Source organism: Schistocerca nitens, chromosome 8 (genome assembly GCF_023898315.1).
Source record: "Schistocerca nitens isolate TAMUIC-IGC-003100 chromosome 8, iqSchNite1.1, whole genome shotgun sequence".
Taxonomy (NCBI): Eukaryota; Metazoa; Arthropoda; class Insecta; order Orthoptera; family Acrididae; genus Schistocerca; species Schistocerca nitens.
This window is the reverse complement of record NC_064621.1, coordinates 382,853,637-382,874,591: the sequence shown is the minus strand read 5'-3', so window position 1 is coordinate 382,874,591 and position 20,955 is coordinate 382,853,637. Positions and strand designations below refer to the sequence as shown.

The 20,955-nt window shown below is 42.0% G+C and overlaps 1 protein-coding gene across 2 annotated transcripts in view; it reads left to right on the top strand.

Annotated features, from left to right (window-relative positions):
- Positions 1–20,955, top strand: part of LOC126199045 (glutathione S-transferase D7-like) — a 62,441-nt gene that overhangs the window by 28,679 nt on the left and 12,807 nt on the right. For both annotated transcript variants that reach the window (XM_049935750.1, XM_049935751.1), the window contains exons 2-4: positions 2,573–2,727; positions 20,573–20,631; positions 20,718–20,859. In XM_049935750.1, coding sequence (XP_049791707.1) covers positions 2,587–2,727; positions 20,573–20,631; positions 20,718–20,859 — 342 coding nt within the window. In that variant the 5' untranslated portion in view covers positions 2,573–2,586. The remainder of the gene's footprint in view (positions 1–2,572; positions 2,728–20,572; positions 20,632–20,717; positions 20,860–20,955) is intronic.

The following is a 20,955-nucleotide window of genomic DNA, read 5'->3' as shown; positions in this document are numbered from 1 at the left end:
AAGTCGCCGAAGTGGCGTCAAATTGAAAGACTTGCACCCGGCGAACGGTCTGCCCAACGGGAGGCCCTAGTCACACGACATTTACATTTTTACTGCTCCACCAAATTCCCACTGTGATTGCAGTGAGCCTCTAATAACCTCTGTCAGTGGTACAGGACACTACTTCATTTGTATTTTCGAATGTAATCTGCCAATTCGCGTTAGTAGTTGTTAGTTAATTCCAAGAAAATTGTATAGGGTGCACTCAACAGATTTCCTTTCTTGTCCCGAAGTTTATCCAACTTCTGAACAACTTCCAACATCTATTCCCCGTAGAGACATTTGACGTGACTGCGTAGGCATTCCTGGCGTAATAATTCTTGGTGGTCTACTCGGGTTTGCTGCTGGGTCCTAATATAAACATGACTCGATATTTCTGCGATCCACATGTCCGCCATCTTCAGGAGATGCTGCTGCTGCTGCTGCTGCTGCTGAGTCCTGCAGAAAACTGATGCCAAAGCGTTCTTTTTTTTCCCAACGCGGAGGGTGGAGGGTAGGCTATTAGATTGGGTCTTGACTGGTTTGCTCTTTCCAGTCATCTAGGTATGGTTCTTCTATTTGCGTCTTTATTTGTCTTTGATGATTTGTGGGTATTTGGGATATTTATTTGCATGTCTCGTTTGGGAATTTGGGGCATGGGCTTATATTTTCCCAATTGGGAATATCCACATGACAAGCAGGTCCTCTTGCATAGTTGGAAACCACCGTGATATACGAGGATGCTTTGACAAGTCTGATAACTTTTCATGAAAGAATGGAACATTTTTGTTGCACCTTTTTAGTTGGTAAGTTTGATTATTCCTAGGATTGTATGAAGAATTTCGACAAAGTACAGTACACAGTTCATTGTTGACAGGCGTCTGAATTGGTCTGTGTGTCGACTGCGTTTGAAAAATGGAGAAAAACGAGTTTCGTGCGGTAATTAAACATTTTCAGCTGAGTGGTTGGACTGCGGCGCAAATTAAAACAGGATTGGATGAAGTTCACGCACTCTCTGCACCCTCACTGAAGACCATTTGATTTTGAATTAATGAATTTAAACCTGATTGGACAACCACTGAAGACGAAGCGCACTCGGGCCGTCCTATTTATGTACCACAGAGGAAATCATTGACAAAATCCATGATACGGTAATGCAAGCCCACCGAATAAAAGTTCATGAGATTGTTGAGACTGTAGGCATCTCAACTGAACTAGTGCACAACATCCTGCACCGAGAATTGGCTATGAAGAAGCTGTGTGAGCGGTGTCACGAATGCTAACAGTCGACCAAAAGCGCATCCGTCACAACATTTCAACACAATGTCTGGCGATGTTTAGTCGCAATTACTCAAGTTTGTTTGTGCCTATCTGTACTTGTTGATGAAACCTGGATTCATCATTACGCATTAGAGTCAAAATGGACGATGTAGAACACCTGAAGCATTAAAATCACCATCTTAAAGTCCAACCAAGTAGAAAATTTACTGATAAGTTATGAAGTTAATTTTTCTTCTAGTGATCTAGTGGCGGACTTTACTTCTCTCTTCAGAATAGAAAACTTAATCAACTTTTGTGGTCCTGTCCTCCTCAGTTGCGCGTAATACTACTGTCAGACGGTCCATAAGTGAAAATTATCAATACACCGTAGAAAACTTAATCTTTTCCGGATGACTGACGGTGTACTGAAAAATGTCATTGCTAGTTTTTTTTTTTTTTTTTTTTTTTTTTTTTTAGAATAAACACTGTCTTTCCAAGTGGTGAGTCAGTCTAAGAACATTGTGCTGTAAGAAAAAATTATTGGAGCTGTGTAATATATGTTAAAGTGTTAATTTATTTCTTATTTGTACTTGCATTGGAGCGAAGAGCAAAAGTTATTTAACTTAAATGCATGAGAAACTAAAAAATTTGACTGTACCGCATTTTCATTGATATGTTCTCTGTGACGTCCTGACACATCCTGTAATTCGTTTCCAGTCATATACTTGTATTTGGGCGCTGAAATAACAGTAGGTAGAAGTATGACCACGTACAGACGGTTATCTGACAACAAATGAAATAACTGGTGGTAGAACAAAATGTCTTTTCAGTAGGTGTCCTACAGGTGGCAGGAACCCTCAAGTCAATAAGACAGCAATATTTGCAAAGGCAGCGCCGTAACCCGATTTCAAATTTTGTAAAAATTTATGAGCACTTAGAGTAAATATGCTTTAAGTTCTCGAAAACGCATGTAGTACTCGAAGTGAACTGCCACAGGCTGTCATGTAAATTAAAATACATTTGCACATTTTTATCTTATTTATTTACTCGTTCTTTCCAACGACCATAATATTCCAGGTGAACAATAGTTTAGTGATGCGTTTAGGGTTAACGTGGAATTATTTTAGATTAGTGGTTAAATGACTATGAAACTAGTGATAAATTACGCATTAAATATGCGTGTCCTAGATAGTAGTCTGAGAAGCCCAGTGGAGTGTGTGATTAATGGCTACACGTGCTTGTAGAGCAGGCCTCAGCGAGACCTCGCGCTTACCTTGTGCTGGTCTGCTTTCAGGGGGAGCAGCCACGATGCCCGTCGTTCTCTACCACTTCCCGGCCAGCCCGCCCTCTAGAATAGCTCTGGCGGCAGCTAAAGTTGTCGGGGTCGACATCAACATCAAAATCGTCGATCTGTTTGCAAAGGAGCAACTCAAAGAAGAATTTGTCAAGGTACGTTGTATAAAAGACACAGACCAGTCACAGCTCTTTCTTGCGAGAATTATGTCATGTGCATTGAAGCAATTTTATTTGGGCTATGAAGTCGTATAGAAACCAGCTGTGATGATGTGGAGCATCAATGGACAATACGATACTAAGATACTGCACTGCCTGTGTGATTATGATTACGAAGCGAAGTTCGTTTGGAGATGCACGCATGTCGAAAGGAACAGGCACTGCGGCGACTACAACCGTTATGAAATACATTAAATGTATTCAGAGTTGCGAATAATGACAATTATCAGCTGTAGAATGGATGACGACAGTGAAAATCTGTGCCGTATAGGACTCGAATCCAGATTTCCTGCTTATCGCAAGCGGTCGCCTTACCGTTTGGCCATTCGTGCACGACTCACTGTCAGACCCATGCGTTTAGACCTGGTCTCGTACATCCATTATGTACATTCCCGTACAGGTCAGACGCTGTACTTGAAAGTCGTCTGCCCGGTATCGGCAGAGAAATACTGCAGTGCCTGTGTTACTATTATTACAATGCAGACTTCCTGCACTGCAGTATCGTATTTCTCTGCCGATACCGAGAAAGACACTTTAAAGTCTGACCTGTAAGGGAATATAAATGGTTCAAATGGCTCTGAGCACTATGGGACTTAACATCTATGGTCATCAGTCCCCCAGAACTTAGAACTACTTAAACTTAACTAACCTAAGGACAGCACACAACACCCAGTCATCACGAGGCAGAGAAAATCCCTGACCCCGCCGGGAATCGAACCCGGGAACCCGGGCGTGGGAAGCGAGAACGCTACCGCACGACCACGAGGTGCGGACATCGGAATACATAACGGATGTAAGAGTTCAGGTCGTAAACGTATGGTTGACAACATATAAAAGTTGGTAAACCGACCGCTCCCGATAAGTGGAAAATTCGTTCAAAATAAATGGTTCAAATGGCTCTGAGCACTATGGGACTCAACATCTTAGGTCATAAGTCCCCTAGAACTTAGAACTACTTAAACCTAACTAACCTAACGACATCACACACACCCATGCCCGAGGCGGGATTCGAACCCGCGACCGTAGCAGTCCCGCGGCTCCGGACTGCAGCGCCAGAACCGCTAGACCACCGCGGCCGGCCGGAAAATTCGTGTTCGAGTCCCGGTACGGCACAGATTTTCATTGTCGTCATTCCATTTACAGCTGAAGGTTGTCCTCATTCGCAATTGCGAATATTTTAATGTATTTCAATGGACAATGCTGAAGAGTACTGTGCAATACAGTATGCGCCGAGAAAAGTTGCGACGGAAAAGGCGGCGCCGTGATTCGACAGTCGTATTTGACAGGAAATTTAAACGTAGCCAGTCTCACAGAAAAACAAAAACAGAACAAAACCAAAATAAGGCAAGGACAACTGTGCGTAAAGCTTTCAAATATGGTTCAAATGGCTCTGAGCACTATGGGACTTAACTTCTGTGGTCATCAGTCCCCTAGAACTTAGAGCCGCCACTCGTCTCCCAGAATAGTAAAAGTACTCCATATCACCAGGTCTGCCCCCGCCCCCCCCCTCCCCCCACCTACAAACTATCGTTTGGGCGCCCTTGATCGGAACGGAGGGTGACACAGAGAACGCCGAATAGCCAAACGTCTTTTTTCAAAACTGTTTCACGGAGGAAGATCACATTGCAGTTCCTCCTTTAAATTGTCGCAAGAGGTTCAAAATGATAGGTATTGGAATAAGTCAACACGGAATAGCAAAGCAACTGAAGTTGCTCTATATAGGAAAGGCCGCCGCGATCACGGGAAACAAATAGGATTCACTGTCTTCTAGTAACAGTGTGCTGTAGGTCGCTGGAGGAGCGAAGCGTTCCTAATGATAGGAAAAAATGCGCCAGACATTCCCGTTTACAAGAAGGGTCGTCGAACACACACACAAAACTATAGGACTATATCTCTGACGTCGGTCGGCTGTAAAATTGTGGAACATGTTCCATGCTCGATTATTATGACATTGTTGGAGACCCATAATCTCCTCTGTAGGAATCAACCTAGGTTTCGAAAACACAGAAACTGAAACCCAGCTCACTCTATTAGTCGACGAGACCCAGAAAGGAGTGTAACAGATATTGACTCTCAGTTCCATGCAATTCCGCACTGAAACCTAATGAACAAAATTGGAGCTTATGGAATATCAGACGAGTTGTGTGACTGGACTCAAAAGTCTCTAGCAAACAGAACACAACATGTCGTTCTCGATGGGCAGATTTCTTCAGACGTAAAATTAACCTCTGGCGTACCCCAAGGCAGTGTCGTATGACCACTACTTTTAACAATGTAATACAAATAACGTAATATAATATAAATGAAATAGTAGAAAACATCGGAAGTTCCGTAAGGTTTTTCGCGGATGATGCTGTTGTCCACAGTGAAGTCCAGACGTAGCGAAGTGCAAAAAGACCTGGAGAGGTTCAACGTTCGGAGCAGGGAGTGGCAATTGCACCTGAACATAAGAAATGTAAGGTACTCAAAGATCCATTGCTTAATGATTACACGATTGCATAACAACCATTCATACACCATACATTCACAAAATACACTGACAGAAAAAAAAATCGCAACACCACGAAGGAGCTGTGCGACGCAAACGAAAGCTGGCAGGCGTGTTTCTACATCTGAAAGATGTCTATTCCAGTTTCGCGCCAATATGGGACTGCAAATCAGTTTTTGCTTTAGAGGCTTTAACGGTCGTGAGCGTAGTGGCCTTTGAGATTGGATGTGGCGCGGTGGCACAACAAATTGTTACAAATCGGTTACTTCAAGGCCAGCTCCGAGCCAGACGCCCCGTTGCGTGCATTCCACTGACCCCAAACCACCGCCATTTGCGTCTTCAGTGCTGTCAAGCGAGAGCTCATTGGTGGTCATGGAGGAGCTCTGTTGTGTTTTCTAATGAAAGCTGCCTCTATCCTGCTCCAGTGATGGCCATGTATTGGTTAGAAGACCAGTTCACGGCCTTCAACCAGCCGGTCTGTGTGCTAGACACACTGGACCTACACATAGTTATGGTCTGGTGTATGTTTTCGTATGACAGCAGGAGCACTCTCTTGGTTATGCCACGCAAACTGAGTGCAAATTCGTACGTCAGTCCAGTGATTTGACATGTTGTGCTGCCATTCGTGAACAGCATTCCAAGAGATGTTTTCCAACTAGATAACGCTCACGCACATACCGCTGTTGTAACCCAGCATGCCCTACAGCGTTTAGACATGTTACCCTGGCCTAATCGAGTAGCAGATCTGTCTCCAATCGAGCACAGATGGGACATCATCAGACAACTCCAGCGTCATCCACAACCAATATTAATCGTCCTTGTATTGGCCGAACAAGTGCAAAAGACATGGAACTCCATCCAATAAACTGACATCCGCACCTACACAACACAATGCATGTAAGTTTGCATTCAACATTCAGGCGGTTACACCGGTTATTGATGTACCACCATTTCACATTTGCAGTGAATTACCTCGCACTTACTAAGATTGTCTAGTGTTAATCACTTAAATATGTTACCTAGACAAACGTATTCTTGAAAATTCATTACTGTACCTTAATTATTGTTTGGCGTTGCGATTTTTTTTCGTCACTGTATCTATGAGTATGCGTACGGAGCGATATGAAGCAGAACGAACACACAAAACTTATCGCCGGTTAGGCAGATGCCACACTCAAGATTCCCTGGAAGAACCGTCAGGAAATACGGGCCACCCACAAAACGGGTAGCTTACAAAACCTCCGTTCAACCAATACTTGAATATCGCTCGTCAGTCTCGGATTCGTACCAGATAGTATTGACAATGGAAATAGAAAAAAATTCAAAGAACAACACCTCGTTTCGTTACAGGTTCATTTAGGAAGCGCGAAAGCGCCACTGAGGTGCCCAGCTATCTCCAGCGGCAGACGCTGCAAGAGAGGTGTTTCGCATCACGATGCACCTAATGTTTGAGTTCTGAGAGCGTATATCCTAGAAGAGTCAACCTATATATTGCTTCTCCCGGTGTATATCTCGCGAAAAGTCGCGAAAGTAAAATTAAAGAGATTCGTGCTGACACGGAGGATTAATGGCTATCTTTCTTCCCTCGAACCATTCCCTAGTGGAATAGGAAGAGCTGGAAGAGACAGTGGTACGCGAAGTACCCTCTGCTAAACACCGTAAGATGTCATGCGGAGTATAGATGTAGATATAGATGTCGATATTATTAGACAACTGAATGTACATTAGTGCTTGACAATTCCATTATTTGTGATGGGCGTTTAATAATTACAATGCAACACTTTTTTTTTGGCCAGTTTGGTTGAAAACATGCAGAATTCGCTGTGGGACATCGTAGAATATTCCTGCTGCAGCCCTTATAGTTTGAAGTTCCGATAGGTGACGCCGCAATACGCAAAATGGTGTCTGTAACGGATAAGCGTGCCAAGCAGAGAGTTGTCATTGAGTTTCTTTCGGCGGAAAACCAGAGAATCGCAGTTACTCATATGCGGTTGCAGAATGTCTACGGAGACTTGACAGTTAACAAAAGCACGGTGAGTCGTTGGGCGAGCTATCTGTCGTTATCACAGCAAGGTCGTGCAAACCTGTCGGTTCTCCCGCGTGCAGTTCGGCTGTGCCTCCAGCAGTGTTGCAACGTGCGTATACTCTTATTCGAGGTGATCGGTGGATCATACGTCGCTGCTCAACTGGATGCCTTTGTCGGCCTGCATGCCTGAGAGCTCACAAAATTTCATTGGACTATTCTACCTCATTCACCCTACAGACCAGATCTCGCATCATCCAGCTTCCATCTTTTTGGTCCAATGAAGGATGCACTCCGTGGGAAACAGTACGTGGATGATGGGGAGGTTATTGATGGAGCAAGACGATGGCTTCGACGTTGCCAGCACTGGTTCCATGCAGGTATACAGGCCCTTCTAGTAAGGTAGCGTAAGGCCGTCGCATTGAACGGAGATTCTGTCAAAAAATAGTGGTTTATAGCCAGTATAATGCAGAATATTATGGTGTGCTGGAATCCTGATAAAACTATCCTGCTTTCACAAAAAGAAAATGTGTTGCATTACTTATTGAACGCCACTTGTCAGACTCCTCCTTTCAAACCAAATTACTGACTACAAAAGTTATCACTTAGCTCTGATCTGATTGATAATATTCCACGAACAAGGACACAATGGCGTTCGAGGTGACAGTTTTCAAGTTAATATTAGGTTGGCATCGTCTGTCTATTAATAAAACAACTGTGCTGTTGCTGATACAAGCACCGTTTTATTTTTCTTGCTATAGGTATTATTTTTTCTATTATTTTTGTGAAAAAGTGAATATCACGAATCTTGCGATTTCATTAAGTGCGTCACCCAGTCCAGATTTCTATTTTGAGTCTCCCTGTGTTGTTCGAGACATTACACTGTCATATTTTCATGTGTGTTTGGATGGAGCTGTATTGGTGTAAGTACTGGCTGGCGTTCCACCTGATGGTTGTGGCCCCCCGTACGACTCCCTCCATTCGACATTGCGGTTCTGCTGTCTTCAGGCTCTGCAGAAGGTCTGATGCTGGTGAATTGTTGCGATTGTGAGGTTGATTTAAGAGCTTGCTGCCTGCATCGAGACATAGTTTTTAGGGTTCCGTACCTAAATCAATAGAAATGAAACCCTTACAGTATTGCTTTGTTGTCCGTCCTTTCGTCCATCTGTCTGTCTGTCCGACCGTTACAAACCCTTTCTCTCGGAACTGTCTAGACATACGAATCCTATTCACCACATTTGAAACAACTGGCTGGCCTGTGGCAGTACCTGTCGCAAAGTCGAGGCGCTATGAAGCTGTTTCCTGTTCATAGTTTTCCAGTCGGATCCGTATGTACAGTAGGTACTGTTCGCTTTACAATTTCTCTGGTTTTTCACATCTGGGTAGCAAATCTCTGGAGATCACGAGGGGTATCAAGTCTTCAGCCTTAGTCTGTATTTTTGTACTGATGAATGTCAGTTACCTGATATCCTGTTTCTTAGTTTGTTCCAACATGGCTACCCTTTTATATTGCGCGTGTGGTCCATTGATGGTTTCTTTGAGCACTTTGCCCAGCTGTGTGTAGTTCGTCGTATGGTATGGAACCAATGACGGATTGGTTGGCCTGGTCTGTTGCGTCACTGCTGTGTTTGGTATTGCGTGGGTTCAAGAGCACCAATATGCTACTTTGTAGGGGGTGGGGGGTTAGACTGGGGATATGGAGTATTTTTATTGTAATACTTTGGAAGATGAATGACGACTTGGAAGCAGCCATAAAAATGTTCCAGTTCCGGTCATATTAAAAAACCAGGAAAATACCGTCTTTTAAATAATTTTCTTGAAAGTAAAAAACCTGACTACACTATTTTTTCCTTTCGCTAGGAGCTGGGGGGAGGAGGGTCTTTGCACCTTGAGTATGGGCGCCCTGCTTGGGATTCTGTTCACTTTTCCATTACACGTCTTGTAGAAAGGCTTACAAAACAGCTTGATCTGGGAACATCGTAGGTTCGGTGTTCTTGGTGCTTACTGTGAGCATGAGATTCTTCTCTGGAATCCAAGGTCTGTAAAAGGTGCTTAAGTGTTGTTTGGTTTGTGCGTAGTTGAGGTAGTTGATTAGTTAACTGCTACCATTTCGTTTCCACTTGAATCTCATCCATCGCTTCAGGCGATGACTAGTTGACACCCACTTATCTTCGGAATAGTTGTTGCTTCCGCAGTTGTTGCTTCCGCCTTAGCTTGTGGACTCCAAATCTAGAGGACCAAATCACTTTGTTTTCATATAGATACATATCAGTAACCCCCAATCTTTAAAGAATCCAACTGCCATGCACAAAACAGCTTCAAACTTCTGATTACATTAAAAATGAGATAATATATTAAATATTTGATGTTAAGCATGTAAAAATAAAAACTGGTATTTTGGAAGCAGCAGAAGAAGTAATAGGAAAAGAAAGGACAGAGAAAAGGAAGGAATGGATCACTAATGACCTACTAAATATGATGGAAGAAAGAAGGAAATTAAAAAATTCTGTGAAGAAGGAAGACCAAGAGAAATACAAGAGTCTGAAAAACAGAATCAACAGAGGCAAAACAAGCAAGAGAAAAATACCTTGATGATCTCTGTATTTCAGTTGAGGAAAACATGAGAAAGGGAAATATTGACAAGGCCTATAAATGTGTGAGACATTGCTTTGGAGACAGATGAAACAAGTGTAGGGCTGTGATGGATGAAAATGCCAATATGTTGGATGACGATGATGAAGTTGCCAGAAGACGGAAACAATATATACGAAAACTGTACAGTGGACCAGAACTGTCTGAAAACATCATGGAAGAAGAAACAGAAGTGGATGCACACAACATGGGTGAACCTATATTAAAGGAAGAGTTTGAACTAGCTCTGAAAAAACTGAAAAACAGCAAATGGCCTGGTATAGACAATATCCCAGCCAAACTTCTGAAATCTGGAGGAGCAAAACTGAATCAGGAGTTGTATAATCTTGTTTTCAACTTGTACGAGCAGGGTAAAATTCCTACAGACTTTGAGAAAAACATTATGATCCCCATTCCAAAGAAGGCGAATGCTACAAGATGTGAAAATTATAGGACGCTCAGCCTAGTTACTCACGCCTCTAAAATAGTAACCTCAATCATCCTAAAACGCATAGAACAAAAAGTTGAAGCTACACTCTCCGAAGACCAGTTTGGATTCTGGAAAGATAGAGGAACCAGAGAAGCAATATTTGCTCTAAAACTAATAATAGAGAAACGACTAGATAAGAACCTGACAACATACATAGCTTTCGTAGATGTAGAGAAAGCCTTTGATAATGTTAAATGGGATAAGATGTTTGAGGTACTCAAAAAAGTAGGAATAGACTATAAAGATAGAAAAATGATATGGAACCTGTACAAAAACGAGACAGCAGTTATCCGTGGATGGATAAAACAAGAAGTGGTGCAGGTACGGAAAGGTCCGACAAGATTGTGCACTATCCCCTGTTATCTTTAACCTATACATTGAAGATGTGCTGAAAAAAGTAAGGGAAAATTCAGACAGGTGTAGTAATTCATGGCTAACGAATAGATATGATATGCCGATGATATAGCTGTCCTGGTTGAAAGTGAAGATCTTGTAGTCCTACTGAATAGAATGGATAAAGTTATGGGGGAAGAATATGAGAATTAATAAAGCAAAAACAAAAGTAATGGCATGCCACAAAAAATATCAAGTGAAAGTCCAAGTTCATGTAGGAAATGAACTGCTGGAACAAGTTGATAAATTTACTTATCTGGGCAGTAATATTACCAGGAATGGAAGGAGCAAGGCAGAAGTGAGAAGTAGAATTGCTCAAGCAAAGGCTGCTTTTAAAAAGAAGAAAAACATCTTAACATCTAAGAGCATCAGCCTTGAACTCTGGACAAGATTTTTGAAATCATATGTGTGGAGTGTGGCATGCTATGGGTGTGAAACATGGACTCTCGGGACAGAGGAAGACCAGAAGCTAAATTCTTTTGAAATGTGGTGCTATAGATGCATGCTCAAAATAAAATGTATTGACAAGGTCACAAACCAAGTGGTTCTGGAAAGAGCAGGTGAGAAGAGAAACTTCTGGAGTTTCATTGTTAAAAGAAGAGTGCAATTTACAGGCCATCTATTAAGACATAAAGGACTCCTGAACACAATCGTAGAGGGATATGTCGAGGGGAAAAAGACCACGAGGAAGACCACGACTGAGGTACATGGATCAAATCGTGAAAGATGTGGGATGTAACACCTATAAAGAAATGAAGAGAAAAGCTGAAAGACGCACAGAATGGAGACAAGCTGCCATTGTAGCTGTTGCAAACCAATCCTTGGATTGACCACTACAGAAGAAGAAAAGAAGCATGTAAGCAAGACAAAGTTTAGAAAATGTTTGAAATTGTGTTTAAAGTTGTTGGGTGTCACTTAGTGCTCTTATTATAAACCACTGGATTAATACAGTCTGGATAATTTGCTCTCCATTATGAGCAAAAGCTACATTTCTGCTACATTTCTTATCCATCTCAATATTTGTGATGTCTTACTCCCTGATCTACGTGTCATACAATGATATAATTCTGCAGGTATATTCAGTGTTATGCAGCTGCCATCTGTGAAATGTGTTGCGAATAGAGTTAGTAGTTCAGAAATAGTACTTTAGAACGTGGTGCCTGATGCTGAATTTTACTACATGCAAAGTGAAAATGTAATAAGTGATAACTTTTTCTTTTAATAATTTTGTATGTGTGTGTGTGTGTGGGTGGGGGTGGGGGGGTGGGGTGGGTGGGGGTGGGGGGGTGGAGTCAGGGTTGGGAAATAGAGTGACAAAAAGTTCCATAAAGGTTTGAAATTGTGTTTAAAGTTTGTCAGAAGTCGCACTCATTCTCAAATACTGGACGAATATAGTCATAATTTACGAGTACTATGTTAAGTGCCTCAGGGCATATTCTAGTCAGAATGCTTGTCTTACTGTGTTAAGCCTTCAGTATAAGATTATACTTATTAATATTTAGATTATGACAGCATTTTAAATTCTTAAATCCAGACAATAATATTATGAAATACTGAAAATCAAAGTTTTATTGCTCCTGTAACTGGGATGTGAACCACGAAACTTGCGCTGGGTTAGTCAGTAATATAGACTCTGCATTGCTCAGGGTTGGGGTAGGTTAGGTTAAATGTCAGATGCTGACTTTGTTTGGACTATCGTTCGTTTTGCCGATTTTTTGAAGCATCTACATTGCATCCGCCGCAGGGACTTGTCTTTTGCTTGTGAAGAAGAGGGCATACTGCTACCATATCTGTAAATGCATATTAAACATTTTAAATATTTTATAAGTAATAACACAATTTTATCATAATTGTATTAAAATATTTTGTACATTTTACTGTTGTTGTTATATTATTATTAAAACTTGTGAATATGTAGGACATAAAAAACTGGGAGTTACAGCAAGTTACTAGGGGGGTGGGGGGCTGGGGGCGGGAGTGCTTAGTCAGTTTAATACTTATGAGCTTTCACTGCTTCATACCACCACAAGTGTTTGAAGCTGACTGAGTTTGACGGCGACTCACTGTGCCCTCCCCTCTGTGTGCCAGAAGCGTCAGTACTTCCCCAAAGCATAAGGGTATTTTACACTCAGGGAAGTATAATCTTATACAGAATTTTGGTAACCAGTTAGAGAACATACAGTTTCATAACAATTTTCACAACATTTCCTTTACGGCATACAAACTGTAACTATAAATATAATTTGATAGCAGTAAACAATTACATAAGCTAGATGTTTACATAGAATATGTTATCTGTTGTTGTTGTCGTAGACTTCAGTTCGGCAATAGTTTGATGCAGCACTCCATACTAATTCATCCTGTGCAAGCCTCTTCATCTCTGCATAACTGCAGCAACACACATCCGTTCAAGGCTGCACACTGTATTCAAGCCTTGGTCTCCTTCCACACACACACACACACACACACACACACACACACACACACACACACACACACACACACACACACACACACACACACTCTTCATTCCATTACCAAACTGACAATTCTTTTATGTCTCAGAATGTTTCCTATCAACCGATCCCTTCTTTTATTGAGTTGTGCCATAATTTTTTCCCTAATTTGTTTAGTACCTCCTCAAGTATTACTTGGTCTCCCTCAAATGGTTAGCATTCTTCTATAGCACCAAAATTCATAAGCTTCCATTCTCTTCTCCTCTGAGATCTTAACTGTCTACATTTCACTTTCATACAAAGCTACACTCTAGACAAATATACTCAAAAAAGACGTAACAATTACGCTGATATTATACGCTAACAAATAAAAGGCTTTTGCAGCTATAGCCAATTTGCATTTTCTATCCTCTCTCCTTCTGCCATCATCAACTATTGTACTCCCAAATAGCAAATCTCATATATTAACCCACAGTTCAGGGCGACTTTCCTGAAACCTAATCCTTTTCCTAGACCTCTCCAGTCCTTTTCCATCATCCCTCTTCCTTCTCCTTCAACCCTGCTGGCTGAAGGAGCCACGGGCTCCGAAAGCCAGCCTCATTGTAACTTTTATGTGTACGTTTTGCTGCTGCTAGATTTTTTAATCTATTCAATTAAACTATTTTGTCAAAAATTGATTATTTTTGTTGTTATATTGGCCAATGTGGCCATCATTCCTTCTTATGTATCAGTCTTGTTCAAACTTAGTCTGTTTTCTACCTTATGTGCTAATCTGTTCGTTTATCTGTATCACCATATTAATCAACATTTTGCCCTTACATCGTTTCTAGTACGTAGATGGGTCCATTTTTATTAACATAACAATTTCGTTGTTGTTTACAAATTCCCATAGCTATTTTCTTTCCCACCCTCCACTTATATTGTTTATGCGTAATTCTTTCACATTTTATGTGTTTGTTTTTTGCCAAACCGCTCTGATTGACTTCCACTGCTGTCTCCTACGTCACTTTAATTGCCAAGCTAAGTAGTTTACATTTTCTCCTATGACTTTCTCTTTCTGTTTATGCAGTTTTTAAAATTTTGTTTGCTTTCACGACTTTCCCAATCTATTTTTTTCCTGTCATTTTTTCGTATCATATAGGTCACCCACTCATTACCTCTTATTAATCATTGTGTATTAACATGATTTTCGTACGAATTTTTCTGATTTTTCCAAATTTTTCCTCACTTTTCTACCAGTTTTCTATCTTTTAGCCACTCTCTACTTATTTTTTTGCCACTCCCATGATTTATAACTCTCCAAACAGTCCTCTCTTGCCATGATGAATCCCATTTCATATTACATCCATTCTTTTCGAAATCATGCTTTTGTAACACCAAACTTAAGGTCCCACATTCTGCTTCCTGAAACCTGCTTGTCCCATGGAGTTCCTCCAAAAGGACTAGCACTGAAAGTTCCTGTTTCTGGAAGTAATCCTACTTTGCACTGGGCTCTTTTACAGTTTAAAATGCAGCAACATCTTACTCTAACCTAGATAATCTGTACCTACATGTCTCATCAGCTAATTTCCACTCCACCAGGCTTCTCTCCTTCTACAAAATCATATCTGCCCCTCATATTTCCTTCGATGGTATCATCTGCTGAGCCAACTTCAAACTGCAGCAACATGCCAGAATTAACCTCAAAAAACTATCTCACCTTCTCCTAAACTACCTGAACAGTGATGTTTCCCTTCATGTCCCTCTCCAGCTTTCTTAAGTCACATCAAACCACCACTACTCTCCTACAAACAGAGCATGGCCAACCTCCTTAACATCCCACAGCCTTCACCACTGCCTCCCAGACCAAGAATAAGCCATAATCACAAGAACCAGTCACAACAGTACAGTGTCCTCAACCTCTCGTCTAAAGCACTCTCCCCTCCTGATTTATCTGTATTATCTAAGGGCCTCACTTTCATCCCTAAACCTGCATTTGATCATGCTGCTTTGATGAAAGACCTTCTTTCCTTAACACATAATGTCAACTGGAAACATGACTTTGCAACCTAATCCCAAAACATTTCCAGCACCAAATTTGTCATTCAACCCTGCATTGAACAGTTCCTGCAATCCATAGTGCAAAGACTTCCCTCCTATATCAAAGATACCAACAATTTCCTGGACTGTCTGAAGTCTGTGCCTGTCTCACTCCCACTACACACCTTGCTTGTCAGCATTGATGCCACCTCCCTCTATGCCAGCATCCCCCACATACATGGTCTGTCGGCTGCTGAACATTTCCTTAGTCAGTGCCCTCTGGATCCCAAACCTATGACATCCTTCCTGCTCATCTTAATCACCTTATACTTACCAACAACTACTTCACCTTTGAGGGGTAGACATACACACAGATCAGGGGTATGGCCATGGGAACCAGGATGGGTCCATCCTATGCCAACCTTTTCATGGATTGCTTGAAGGGGCTTTCCTGGGATCCATAATTATCAGCCCCTGGTTTAGTTTAGATACATTGATGACATCCTTACCATATGGACTCATGACCTGTTAAAATTCCTGGAATCTCTGAATACCTTCTCTCAGTTAAATTTCCCATGGTCCTGTTCCAAATCCTGTGCCGCTTTCCTTGATATTGATCTTGTCCTCGCCGAAGCGCATCTACACACCTCTGTCCACATTAAATCAACTAATAAACAACAGTATTTACATTTTGACAGTTGCCATCCTTTCCATGTCAAACGCTGCCTCCCATACAGCCTTGGCATTCGAGGCAAACGTATTTGTTCGGATGCGGACTATTTACAGCAATACACCACCATTGTCACCTCAGCCCTCACTGGATGTAGTTACCCCACCAGCCTAATTCAAAAGCAGATTTCCTGAGCCATCCCCTCAGAAAAACAACTTTGGAGCACACCACTGGTCACTCAATATTATTCTGATCCAGAATGTATTAATCAGCAACTTCAACAAGGCCATGACTTCCTAAAATCATGCCCTGAAATGAGATTCATTCTGTCTGAGATTTTACCCACCGCACCTAGAACGACTTTCGGTCGCCCTCCCAGTCTCTGCAGTATTCTTGTCAGACCTGTGCTCCTTCTGCACCCATCGACCTGCCCTATGGCTCATACCCTGTGACCACTTCCGCTGCAAAACTTGCCCTATGCACCCTCGTGCCGCCCCCTATACCAACCCTGTAACTGGCAAAACATATACTATGAAAGGCAGAGCCACCTGTGAAACAACACATCATATACCAGTTGTTACGTAAACACTGTTTTATGTTTTATGTCAGCATGGCTACCACCAAATTATCAGTTAGGATGAATGAATATAAGCAGAGAGTGTATACTTTTTCTTTCACTGGTACCATGTCCCACACTGACACAGGGTCGGCATTGTTAGGAATGGATTTGGCAAGTATAGTATGAAGGGGTGGCCGGATGCCCTTCCTGCCGCCACCCCGTACCCCCCGGGACGGAATTAGTGTACCCCAGCTGTCTGCGTCTAGTGTAATTCATGGAATAGTGCGAACTTGTTCAGATGTCAGCAAGTCATGTAACTGAGGCTGAACGTGGGGACCAACCTGTTATTCACCTAGTGGGATGTGGAAAATCACCTAAACATAACATCCAGGCTGGCCGGCACACTGGCCCCACGTCGTTAACCTGACGAGCGGAATTGATCCAGGGCCGGCGCGCCTACCAGTCCAGGAGGGTGTATACTGGCAACACGCAATGTCCTGTTGCAGAGCATGGTCTACTACATGACAATCGTGAACTTGGAGCCTGTTTTACCACACGCACCATCTAGATTCTTTCCCCAGATGCCAATTTCTCAGAACCCTTAGGTGGGAACTAGCGCTAAAACATGTCCTTGGTTCTCATCACCCACCTGGCCTAACCTTACCTTTACCTTAATTTCTTCAGTCTCAGTATTTATTCACAGAAACTATTCTTTTCTTCACTCCATTTTAGTTTTCTACATCTCTGTTACCTCCCACCTGTGTTACCTCCCACCTGTGTTACCTCACACCTGTGTTACCTCCCACCTGTGTTACCTCCCACCTACATTTATCCTTGTTTTCCTCCACAGCTCACTTGGCGTATAGATCGAATAACATTGAGGAATGGGCTACAATCCTGTCTCACTCCCTCCTCTACTACTGCTTCTTCTCTTTTGTGTCCTTTGATTCATAACTTCAGTCTGGTTTCTGTAAAAGTTGTAGACAACTTTTCACTCCACATTTTTTATTCCTGCTACTTTCAAAATTTCAAAGACTATAGTCCAGTCAACAGCATCAAAAGGTTTCTTTAAATTTAAAAATCATATGAATGTTGGTTTACCTTCCTTCACCATGTCCTTAGGATAAACAGTACTGTCAGTATTCAGAATGAGATTTTCACTCTGCAGCGGAGTGTGCGCTGATATGAAACTTCCTGGCAGATTAAAACTGTGTGCCCGACCGAGACTCGAACTCGGGACCTTTGCCTTTCGCAGGCAAGTGCTCTACCAACTGAGCTACCGAAGCACGACTCACGCCCGGTCTCACAGCTTTACTTCTGCGAAAGGCAAAGGTCCCGAGTTCGAGTCTCGGTCGGGCACACAGTTTTAATCTGCCAGGAAGTTTCACTGTCAGTATTGTCTCGTGTGTTCCTAGATTGCTCCAGGATCCAAACTGATCTTCACCAAAGTTGGCTTCTACCAGTAATTCCATTCTTCCATAAATAATTCATGTCAATATTTTGCAACCATGACTTACTGAACTGATGGTTGGCAGTGTTCACAGATGTCAGGACCCTCATTCTTTGGAAATGAAATTATTTCTTCCTGAAGTCTGAAGGTATTTCACCCGTATAATGTATCTTACACAGCTGATGCAGTGGTTTTGTTATGGCTGACTCTTCCAAGGTTCTCAATAATTCAACTAAATCCAAATCTACATCTACATCTACATTGTGAAGTGCATGGCAGCGGGTACATCCCACTGTTCCTTTCACATATGGACTTTGGGAAGAATGATTGTTTTAAATGCCTCTGTGTGTTCTCTAATTAATCTAATCTTGTTCTCACAATCCCTAAGTGAGCAATACGTAGGGGGTTGTAGTATGTTCCTAAAGTCATGATTTAAAATTGGATCTTGAAGCTTTGTAAGAAGGCTTTCTCTTGAAAGCTTAAGTTTTTATTCAAGAGTCGACTAGTTCAGTTTCTTCAGAATCTCGCAGACACTTTCCCACGGATCAGACAAACATGTGACAATTCATGCTGCTCTTCTCTGTTTACATTCAGTATCCACTGGTAGTCCTGTTTGGTACAGGTCCCACACACTTGAGCAATGTTCTAGAATGGATCGTACGAGTGATTTGTAAGCAATTTACTTTTCTAGACTGATTGTCTAGTATTCTACCAATAAACTGAAGTCTACCACTTGCTTTAGCCACGCATCAGCCTACATGTTCATTCCACTTCATATCACTACAAAGTGTTACACTCAGGGATTTGTATCAGTTGGCCGATTACAACAGTGACTCATTGATATTATAGTCATAGGATACTGCATTTTTCATTTTTCGCAATGAAAAATTTTATGTTTATGAACATTTACAGCATGTTACCAATTTCTATACCACTTTGAATTGTTATCAAGAGCAGACTAAATATTTATGCAGCTTCTTTCAGACAGTATTTGACTATAGATAACTGCATCACATGCAAAGTAGTCTAAGGTCGTAATTCACATCTGCCCCTGGAATTTGGCTTCTGACTCCCTGTCTTATCATTGTATAACCACTCTGAAGCATTCTTTCATTATTTTTAAAGCAAGTGTTAATGATCATTAAATTATGATCTGTGCAAAATTCTACCAGGCATCTACCTCTTTCATTGCTTTCCACCACTCCTCGTTCTTCTGCTGTTTTTCCTGCTCTTCCTCTTGATACTACCAAATTTCAGACTCACATTATAATTTTTGATCTTCTTCAAATACATGAACAATTTCCTTTATCTCATAATACCGTCTATCAAACTCATAATCATCTGTGGATATGTTTGCCACATAAACTTGTACTGCAGTGGTGTGTTTGCTTCATGTCTATCTTGGCTGCTATAATGTGGTCACGATGCTGCTAACAATAGCTTACCTGCATTCGAATTTTGTTATTCGTTAGTAGACCTATCTTGCATTAACCCAATTTGATTTTCAACCTAGTCATTCCACTTTTTAAATTCTCTGCCCATCCTACACATTTAAGGGATCTAAGATTTCATGCTCCAACCCACAGAATTCCAGTTCTGTTTCTTGTAATTACGACATTCCTATGAGTAGTCCGTGCCCAGAGAGTCAGAGCATTATCTTAACTCCAGAATATATTACCCAAGAGGATACAATTGTCATTAACACAGTAAAGCTTCATGTTCTCGAGGAAAAAGAAGTCTGTGATTTCCCCTTGCCTTCAGCCGTTCGCAGTACCAGCACAGGAAGGCCATTTGACCCATGTTACAAGACTAGATCAGTCACCCAAATGGTTGCCCCTGCAGCCACTGGAAATGCTGCTACTCCTCTTTATGAAGCTCTAGTTATTCTGGCCTCTCCAAAGATACTCTTCCATTCTGGTTGCACCTACTGTACAGTTATCTGTGTCTGTGTGGCATCCAAGCCACTCTCAGCAAGGTCCATAGATTATGGAGGGCTGATGATGTGGAGGTCCCATACTCCGAGGAGCGTAGGGGACGATGAGGGAAACCCACACTGCCTACTAGGCAAAGTCCTAGCGGAGGTGGTTTGCCATTGCCTTCCTCCGACCGTAATGGAGATGAATGATGATGATGATGATGAAGATGACAGAACACCCAGTCATCTCGAGGCAGGGAAAATCCCTGACTCTGCGGGGAATCGAAACCAGGACTCAGTGCGCGATAAGCGAGAATGCTACTGCAGGAACACGAGCTGCAGACATGGGGGGCTATAGAGTGTAATGACAGCAACAGAAGATGTAAGAAATATACATTTGGCTAGTGTTGTTACGCTAGACTGCTTGAAATGAAGACTGCTGGGACGCTTGCAAGTACCGCTCACAGCTGATGGCAGGGTTGTTCATTGGAATCTGTCCTACAAAATGTCTGTTCACCAACGAAGAGCGCCTTAATTTTGTTTGTGTGTAATATGGAGTTTAGTACCATGGTTGTCATTTTATGTGTGATAAATACAAAAATATTCTGTTATAGGTTGGAATTCGAATGATTAGCAAAAGCCTTCATCCTGGCCTATTCGGGATACTAATTGTCACTGTTTGTTCCAGATAAATCCACAGCACACAATACCGACTATCGACGACAACGGTTTCGTCCTGTGGGACAGGTAAGGCTATCCTATTGATATTAATGGGCTTCAATTCATCCTCAGCAACATTAGTTTGGTTGACAGCATTGTATGTTTATTCACAGCCATGCGATTGCCACATACTTCGTGTCGCAGTATGGGAAGGATGACTCCTTATATCCGAAGGAGCCAAAGAAGAGGGCGCTAGTCGATCAGAGAATTTACTTTGAGGCAGGGACCCTTTTCCCTCGCATGAGGGCAATTGTCGTAAGTATCCTGCTTCCATTGATGTTTGAAGGTTTCTTGCTGTTCCCTGAAATTTACAGCCGAGTACCTGATGTCAGTATTTCCTGTCACAATATT